The following is a 9,528-nucleotide window of genomic DNA, read 5'->3' on the forward strand; positions in this document are numbered from 1 at the left end:
AAGTTCGAGCAAGCCATTAATTTTTGGAACGCAATTTTTTGCGATTCGGTCAGTGTAAAATTTCGGAACAAGTATTTTCGGACTTCTGGAGCTTCGACGTCCGAAAATAGGGGGGCAACTGATACGTCATGCGAAAATTATCTTGATCGGGCACGAATCTCGATTCAAAAGCTAGTTGAAAACTTCAAAAATTAATTCCGAGAGCACCTCAACTCCGATTTCAGCAAGCTTATAGTCGAACTGAGCGTCTCGGAAATACAAACTCAACGACACCAAGATCAACCCAATCCGAGCCCAAATGGGTCCAAATCATGGATCCAAAGCGCTGTTGGAAGGTTCAAACCGCAATTTGAGTTACCAAACGGACTCCGATTTTAACGAGCTTATACTCGAATCGAAGGGCTCGACGAGACGAATCCAACGAGCCCAAGATCACAGAATTCCGACATCACTAAGGCCTTCAAATGTCCAATGAACGGTGCACGATCGTAGGATTCAATATCCGCCGTCCATTTGACCACTCCCTATTCGCCCGTGATCTCACACCTATTTATGGGCCATGCCACTCTAGAAAATCTATAAATAGAGCTCTCATTTCTCACAAGAGAGGATCCAAGCAAGAGAGGGAAGAAGAGAAGAGAAGGAAGGAGTTCCTCCTCGACAGCCGCGAATATTCCAGGACGCAACAATACTATATCTAATTATCTATTATATAAAATCGTGAGTTTCTTTCCAAATATAATTCTAACATTTCATTTTAATTATACAAATTAAATCTCAGTCTTTTAATTTAAAATTTAGATTTTATGATTAAGAAATTCTGATTCAACCTTTCATTTAATCATTTATTACAACCTTCTCATTAATCATGCAAATCTACTTCTATAATGGGAGTGTAAGTGAGTCAAGTCGATTCGTGAGTAGCCGTCGTGAGCTGAGCTCGATAAGCTAATCCTGACTCGACTGTTAGCTAGTGAGTGGGCTTTTTCAAAAAATATTAATTTAAAATATATTATGATTTTAAATTTTGATTACAAAGTTGTTAAAAATATTTAAAATTTTTATTTCACTTTCTCATACAAAGTGATTCTTTATTATTTTCTTATAATTTCTCTTTTTTATCATTTTATTATAATAATGCTTAAATAATAATCATTTTTTCTCTTTTATAATAAACAAGCTGTCTCGTGAGCCGACTTGAACAGAATAAAGCTCGAGCTCGAGCTTTAATTCGATAAATTAATCAAGCTCAAGTTCAAACCATGAGTTACTTGAGCTCGGCTCAAATTGTTTACACGCTTAATTTGTAGAATCAATGCTACTATTATAAAAAGTATCGGGAAGGAAGAAATGCCTGTATGAGAATAAAATCAGAAATAAAGGGTGTGATGAGAGAGAGAGAGAGAGAGAGAGAGAGAGAGAGAGAGAGAGATTTGTGGGGGACCACATGTTTTTTAAAGAGATGATTGGGCTATTTTTAAATTGTTTCCAATTTTGTCATTAATTATATTTATTTGAGGGCAAATTATAATTAATTTGAGGGCAAATTTATAAATGTGCGTGTTCTTTATCTTTAAAAATGCTCAAACTAATTTTTAGCCGTTTTTTTACTTTTTAAAAATTGTATCACCGCCTTGCAAAATCATTGAAGTATCATCGTCTTCGAATCTTCGATTCTTCGTAAATGCCACTGCTGCGTTGGTTGCTATGATTTTATAAATCAATTTATTTAATATATAATAAAAATAAAAATAATATATATATAAAATATTAAATATATTTTATTTCATATCAAAATTTAAATAAAATAAAATAAATAATTTGAGTAAAACATATATTTTATAAATATATAATTAGCACATGTTTCATCATAGAGATTTCAACATGTATGTATTAAAACAAACTCTAATAATGTTTGATCTGTTGGCTGAAATCTTTGGGTATCAATAAAAAAGTCTTATATATGTGATGTGTAATGGAATTTATCTTAATTGATCTAAATGTTTCAAAAATTATCTTAATTGATTTAAATATTTTCACTTTTGTGGCGGTTTAAACCGCCACATGTCTGGAAGGTTGTGGCGGTTATAACCACCACAATAGTCCAGATTTTTTTTTTAAAACAAAACTTGAATGGTCACTGCAATCTAATGGCGACAATTGCAGGAAGTTCATGTCAAAAACACCACACATTAACTTCTATAAAACCTTCAACTATGCATGATTCAAATCAAGAAATTTCAAAGAATTACCTCATATGTTCACACAATCTTGTTTGAAATACCGCATAAAACAAAGTAAAAATTGAGTGAATAAAATAAGCAAAAAAACTACGCCGAGTCATACTCAATCAGTCTAACCAACTAATAACATTATCCACATAAGTACTTCAAAAAGAAACATGATCTTACCTCCTTTCATAATCAATCGGCTAACCAACTAATTACATTATCCACATAAACTCCCAATCTTCATTGCTTACAACTCCTTTCATAATCAATAGTAAATAGTCTGTCTTCTCCTCATATGTCGGCATGGATTTTCAATATTGTAATGTTAGTAGTCCTCTGTTATTCTCTTCTGTTCAATGGAAAAAAGAATCATCTATAGGTGGACTCATTGTGCGCATAATATTTAAAGAATAAATAAAGTTGATAAAGATAGTATAATCAAACTCATGAGATCTAACACTATAAATAGTGATATTCCAAGATCTAATGTAATATTTAATTTCCTAAACCTACTTTTCTCAACCAGCAATAGTAAGGGATGAAATGGGCATATGGTAGTGTTTGCGCATGCTTGATCAAATATTTTTTTTGTGTAGATGAGAAATCATAAACAATTCCAAATGTCTCTTGGGAGAAACATGAGCCAGTTAACATTTTAGAGAAACATGAGCTAGTTAACATTTCTAATGAATGAAGTGATAGAGAAAGTAAAAGCAAAAAGGAATCTAACTTTAGACAAATGATTTTCTGCAAAAAGATTTCAGAAAAATGAGAAGAAGAGGGAGAATAATACGAAGAAGAAGAAGATGTAGAAGAAGAAGGAGGGGAAGATACTCGCAGTGGGAAAGGATTGGCCATCCGAGGGTCTTCGTGTGAAAAGAGGAGCGACGCTCAGCGATTCGCTCCACATGGAGAGGCAAGGCGCGGGCGGAACTAGGGCTCGAAAGAGAAAGAAGCGCGTTGATAGCGATTGAGAATTGGGGATTTAATTACAAATCGGGGCTTTAGCATCGATTTAAACCGGTGCAAATTGTTTTAATTTGTACCGGTTAAAACTGGTGCAAAGGAGGAGTTTTAGAAGCGGTTTTAAAACCGCTCCTAATGACCGATGCAAAAGAATCTATTTTTTGATAGTGCATACGTGCAAAATCTTGAAATTAAGGCGGGATAAGCATTGCTTAATATGTCTAATCATATAGAAATTATAAACATTAAAAAAATGAGAGTTAAAGGGTTCTCTAAAGCTTATATATATATGTGGCATGCATATGATAAATTTGAGTTTAATTCGCTTATAAGTCCTAAAAAAGGTCTATAAAACATTAAAATTTTTATCACAATCCCTACAATTTTTAATATATCAGAAAAATGAGAGATTATTTTTTGTGGTGTCCGAATGTGTCGGGAAGTCAATTCAGATGCGCAACATCATCATATACCTAATATTGTGTGCTCGAATTTACTCCAGATACATCCGAACATCGCAAATAGTAATTTTTCCAGAAAATGACCGGAAACCAGAAGCCTCATCATTTTACCAATGAAAAAGTGTTCAATGCGAAGAAATTAGATAAGCCATGGCAATATTGCAAATTTGCAATCAGCATAATAGATGAATCAGTCTTATTTTATATTATATATATTTGGAATTTTCTTATTATACTGTTAGGATATAATTATTTTAAAATATTTAATTTTCAGTATAGACGACATTTGAAACATTAATTAAGCCTTTTTGCCATGGATAGAAACTGTCATCTCAGTGGCCTTCCATCATCTTCACCACGAATTCATCATAGCTGATCTGCCCATCTCCATCCAAGTCAATCTGACTTATCATTTCGTTCAACTCCTCATCAGTCAGTTTCTGCCCAAGGTTTGCCATCACTTGACCGAGCTGCAAATGTCCCACAATTCAGATAGCTTTAAAAAATTCCATTTTGTTTGTGCTTTAATGGAGAGTAGAAGCTGGGAGCTTACCTCCGCTGCAGAAATGAAGCCATCCTGATCTTTATCAAACATGTTGAAAGCATCCCTAAGTCCCTTCTCAGTTACCTTGAGCAAGGACATCGAGCGAGTTAGCAGCAGAGAGTATAAGAAAGAAAGCAAAATATCAAAAGGTGATATCTGCATGTTTAAAGATTAGCATATAAGAGCTTACGATAGAAAAGATGAACTCACATTTGTTTTGCTCGTCATAAGATTCAGAAACTCTGGGAAATCAATGGCGTTATTTTTATCAGCATCACATTCACTGATCATATTCTGCAATTGCACTTCAGTAGGATTTTGGCCCAATGATCTCATGACTGTACCAAGCTCTTCAGAAGTAATGAAGCCTTCTCCGGCATCAAAGTCAGATTAAGATCAACAAGAGAAGTGAATCATATCATTTAACAATTTGAAAGAAATTCAATCCTTGGCATGAAATGTGAACCAAAGGAAATCAAAATTGGGTTCGTTGCAACAACTGAGGCCATTTAGGGGCGGATTCAGAAATTTTTTTATATGAAAGCACAAATTAATATTAATTATTAAATTATTCTTAAAATATAATTTTTACTTAGTGTAAAAGACATATTTTTAATGAAAAATTATAAAAACATATTTAAAATCATATCCATTTCCATTAAAAAAATAGATATATCACTCTCTATCTTGTTATTTAATAAAAAACAATATTATTTTTATTATAAAATTGAGTTCAACTAAATTATTTTTATACTTAAGGTTATTTTATTTGGAATAATTAAATTAATTCTTAATTTTGAATTATATTCAGATTAAATAAATTAGTAAAATATCATAATATATATGCCAAATTTTAAATTAATTGTTTAATTCAATTCTATATTATTTTTATCAGATGAATTATAATAATACAAAATTATAAAGTTGATAGAATTAAACTAATTAATTTACTTAAATTTATTAAAAAAATATATCAATTTCCTCCTCCAAAAAAACCGGAGAGGGAGAGGGAGAGGGAGAGGGAGGGAGGGAGAGGGAGGGTGGCGTGGTGAGATATAAAGAAGAGAGAGAGGGCAGAGATAATAATTAATAACGAGGTATAGAAAAAGAAAAAGCATATCGTCAAGTCAGCAAAAAAAGAAAAAAAACTGGGCGGAGAGATTTTTTTGGGGAGGGGGAGGCGGAGGCGGAGGCGGAGGCGGAGGCGGAGGCGGAGGCGGAGGAGAAGCCAAAAATGATTAGTTTTAAAAATCAAATTTAATTTTATAATTTTATTATTTTTTTCCCAAAAAAAAAAAATTATTATTCTGATTTAAGATGGGCTGATTTTAATTATTGGGCCTTTCTAAAGTATTTTTACAAAGAAGATGCAATTGTTGATTGGCACAAGTTGGTTTGGCACAAACACCATGCTCTCAAATACTCTATATACTCTTGGATTGCAATTAATGGTGGCCTTAAAACTGCGTAGGAACTCAGGAAGAGATCCATTTTAGTTGAACCTAACTGTTTGTTGTGCGGTACCCATTTAGAAACAAATTCTCACATTTTGTTTGAATGTGATTATGCTTTTTCTGTTATATGCAATCTTATCTCTGTGCTGGGTGAGTTTCTACTTAGGCCCCGGCTGTCTTAAGTTCTTCATTACTTGGGAGATTTGGAGAGTAGGATTAAACATCAAAAGCAACTGTTATTAATGATTACTTTGTGTGCAGCCTACTATTTGTGGAGAGAAAGAAACGAAAGACGGTTTAATTTCAAATTTAGAAGTGTTATGATGCTTTGTAATATCATTAAACTGGCGGTAGAGGCTAAGGTTTCTACCTGGAAGCATAAAGAAAACTTGAAAATTCCATGGAGGGTGTAATGTGCTACTCTATTTTGTTCGGCTGGAGTTGTGCATTGCTTTATCATATTGAGGTTTTCCTTAGTCCTGTTTTGGTATTTGCTAATTTGGGTTTAGACAATTCAATGTATCTGGGAGCTTGGAAACCTGTCCTTGCGAGATGGCTGATTTCTTGCAATTTTTGGCCTTGGACATCCAGATGGCATTCCACTACAGTTTTGGTTCGCTCAGCACGTGTTATGTGGGTTTGAAAATTTTGGAGGTGCAAGCGACAGGACTATGATGTAGCTGCTAATCCTCTCCTTGGATGGCCTTCTTGGAAACCAGGAGATCACTCTCGATGACGCTCGATTGGTTTTGATGGTTCGCTTGATTAGCAGTCTGAGTCCTTTTGGGTCCTTACCCATCTTTTTGTTAACTGTTTTCATTTTATGGATCTCGTGTATTTTTGTTTTGGAGGGGGGTATAGGTTTTTGGTAATTCCTCTTGCTTTGTTTGAGGTTTTGTCTTTTTATTATAACTTACTTGTAATCTTTTTCATTACATAGTAATACGGGCTTTTTGCCCTTATTTTCCAAAAAAAAAAAAAATTATTGGGCCAGTGGGGCCCGTGCCCCCAGGGCCCCCACTGTAGATCCGCCCCTGGGTGAAATTATTATGTGTGGTTATCAGATTCTGTCTAGAGAGGAATCAGGAAGTGACATGTTACTTTTTTGTTCTATACCGGTGTTATGTACCTGGTGAATTGACTTATCCTGATTTGTCTCTGAACTGTCATGTGCATGTAATAATCTGTCCTATGAAACTGAAATACATGTATACTTAATTTACTATTTAAAGGAACTAAAGTTACAACACATATTTGAACCCTTATCTTATTACAATTCAAAAGAAATCAGGTTATAACACACATCTGAAATCATCATTTGAAGAATCAAAACCTCCATCTATATTAGACAATTGACAGAATCCACCAAGAGAAAAAAAATATTGGCAAACCTTACAAATGCAATAAAACCTAAAACAATAGTAAGAAAAAGTAGTGGCCTTTCATTCGCATGTACATATACTCCCTATGATCAAATTAAAATCAACTCCTTGCCCTAATTCATTAGAGCATTCATCAAAAATGATGACAGCCTGCGCACAAAATTTATCAGATCAAAAATTTTAAAATTTGTTTAGAAAAAAAAAGTTAAAACAAGATTAAATGTAGCAAAGTATGTCGTAACAATCCATTGTAAGACAAGAAATAATTGTCATATATATTAAGCACAATAGCATAACCATTAAGGATCCTTGCATAGATCAACAAATAACAAAAACCTCGTTATTTTAGATATAAAACTCTAGACTTAAAATTGCCTTGAAGTAATCACTTAGAATAAGATAAGGAGAGCGACACATATGTCAAGGTGGGTTATTGCATATACCATCGCCATTCTTATCGAAGAGGTTGAAAACCTCCTTGAGGTGTGCTATCTCTGCACTCGTCAGCCTCTCCATCTTTTGTTTGAGCTAGAAGAAAAATAAAAAGAATGACAAGTTATACTCTTCTCCCCTTTCTTTCTATATCTATTCCCCTTCCTTGATTGGATTAGTGAAGGAGAGGATGAGTTTTTGTGTGACATAGTTTTAGGATAGGTGGCATAATTAGAGGGAATGGACTTGAATCTAACAATATGAATTGGACACGTGTGATTTTTACATGGGAGCAATGCTAGGAAGGTGAATCACCAAGTTTTTTTTCCTTGAAAATATCTTATTATTATCCTTAAATTTCTCATAATTTTTTACAATATGTTTTTGTAGTTATTTATATTGAGATGTTAGACATATGCAACATATCATTTTAAATTTTTATTCATATATATCACCTTTTATTTATTCATTTTTACAATATTGTATACTCATCAAATTTATATATTTTTTTATCATTTGTTATAAATATATAGTCACTTAAATTTAATTTTAATTTTCTTGATTTCAATATAGGTTCTGTGATTCTTCATGTGATATAATCATTCATTGATTGATTCTTCTTAGTTTTACAACCGCATCTTACCATTCACATTTTTGCATGTTCATATTTTTAAAATAAAAAAACTATTTTTATTATTTATAATGTATGAAATTATCAATATTAATGCGCTTATTATATTATGTTCCTATTTTTTAAAATAAATAAATAAAAAATCTTTGAGGATCGTTTTTATTTGTAGCATACTGGCTTTAGCTTATAGAGATAGTGATAGAAGATATGATCCATATACCAAGCTCAGATTAATGAAGTATTAGGCTTCGTTTAGTAAAAAATATTAATTTTTTAACTAGAAATCTGCTTCTACAAGCAACAAAAAAATCGTCCCAAACAAAGTTTTAGTTGCCATTAATTGAGTCTGATTCATAAGTCATTTGTGTGATTGGGCCTTATAATAATTTGAGTCACTCATACTTATTCTGATTCGCCTTCGTATTCACAATTGAATTCTATCATTATGTTTGAAGATGTATGGGTCGAGTGTGATAATGATTTGTTCCAAATTTTTACATGATTTGATGAGCATGAAATTTCATTTGTTTGAAATTTTGCCAATATGAAATTTTTTATCTAGGCTAACACCCAAGCGAGTTTGAATAATCAAGATTATTCAAATGAGCAAATCCACAACTAGGGGTGTAAAAGACTCAAGTCTAGTTCAGTAATGACATTATCGAGCTCGGCTTGTCAGTTAAAAAACCGGTTTGAACTTGAGCTCGAGCTTGATTCAAGACTAGAAAATGAGCTCGAGCTTGGCTCGTCCTTTAACTCCTCGGCTCGAGTGGTCGATTTGAGCACATGGGAGTCCACTTAGGGATTTATTATTCTATGCGGAGTCTGGAGGACGTCCAAAGACCAATAAAAATGCGCTACGACACCCCAAAAATGTGCCGCGCTCGATATCAAGCTCGATACCCGCTCTTGATACCGCTCAGTACGAGCACTTAACCGAACGGAAAAATTGTTCGATGCCCGCACAGAATAAAAGCTCCCACTGGGAAGCACAACAGACAAAATGACGAAATCATTGCAGGAGAAAGAAGCTCTGCTCGTAGTTCATCAACTGGGTATAAATCAATAAATAAAAAAAGTGAATTTACTTATAAGTGATATAAATTAATAAATAAGATTATTTTTTATCCTGTATATTTTCTTAGTCAAACAAGCTCATGAGTCAATGAGCTGAGTCTTATAAAACTTGAATTCGGGCTCATTTAATGTATGTGATAGTTTTTGAGCACGAGGCTCGATAAGCTCGACTCGTGAGGTCGTTAGCAAATCGAATTTGAGCCGGCTCAGCTCACTTACATTCCTATCTACATCCTAATCTAAATTTATTTAGTACCCACCAAGTTTTTTAAGTTGATTATAATTTAAATATGGTGTGTATATATATATATATATATATATATATATATATATATATATATATATATATA

General features: G+C 33.1%; 1 protein-coding gene across 1 annotated transcript; it reads right to left on the reverse strand.

The window, feature by feature from the left end:
* Window positions 1-3,990: 3,990 nt before the first annotated feature.
* Window positions 3,991-7,560, reverse strand: LOC110110183 (calmodulin-1-like). The gene is made up of 4 exons (XM_020841553.2): window positions 7,482-7,560; window positions 4,413-4,570; window positions 4,212-4,286; window positions 3,991-4,128 (listed from the first exon to the last, which is right to left on the reverse strand). Exons 1-4 carry the CDS (start codon window positions 7,552-7,554, stop codon window positions 3,991-3,993), a joined length of 444 nt encoding a protein of 147 aa, XP_020697212.1. The 5' UTR covers window positions 7,555-7,560.
* Between the last annotated feature and the right edge of the window lie 1,968 nt (window positions 7,561-9,528).

The sequence above is a fragment of the Dendrobium catenatum genome, unplaced genomic scaffold (genome assembly GCF_001605985.2).
Source record: "Dendrobium catenatum unplaced genomic scaffold, ASM160598v2 fragScaff_scaffold_1035, whole genome shotgun sequence".
Classification (NCBI taxonomy): domain Eukaryota; kingdom Viridiplantae; phylum Streptophyta; class Magnoliopsida; order Asparagales; family Orchidaceae; genus Dendrobium; species Dendrobium catenatum.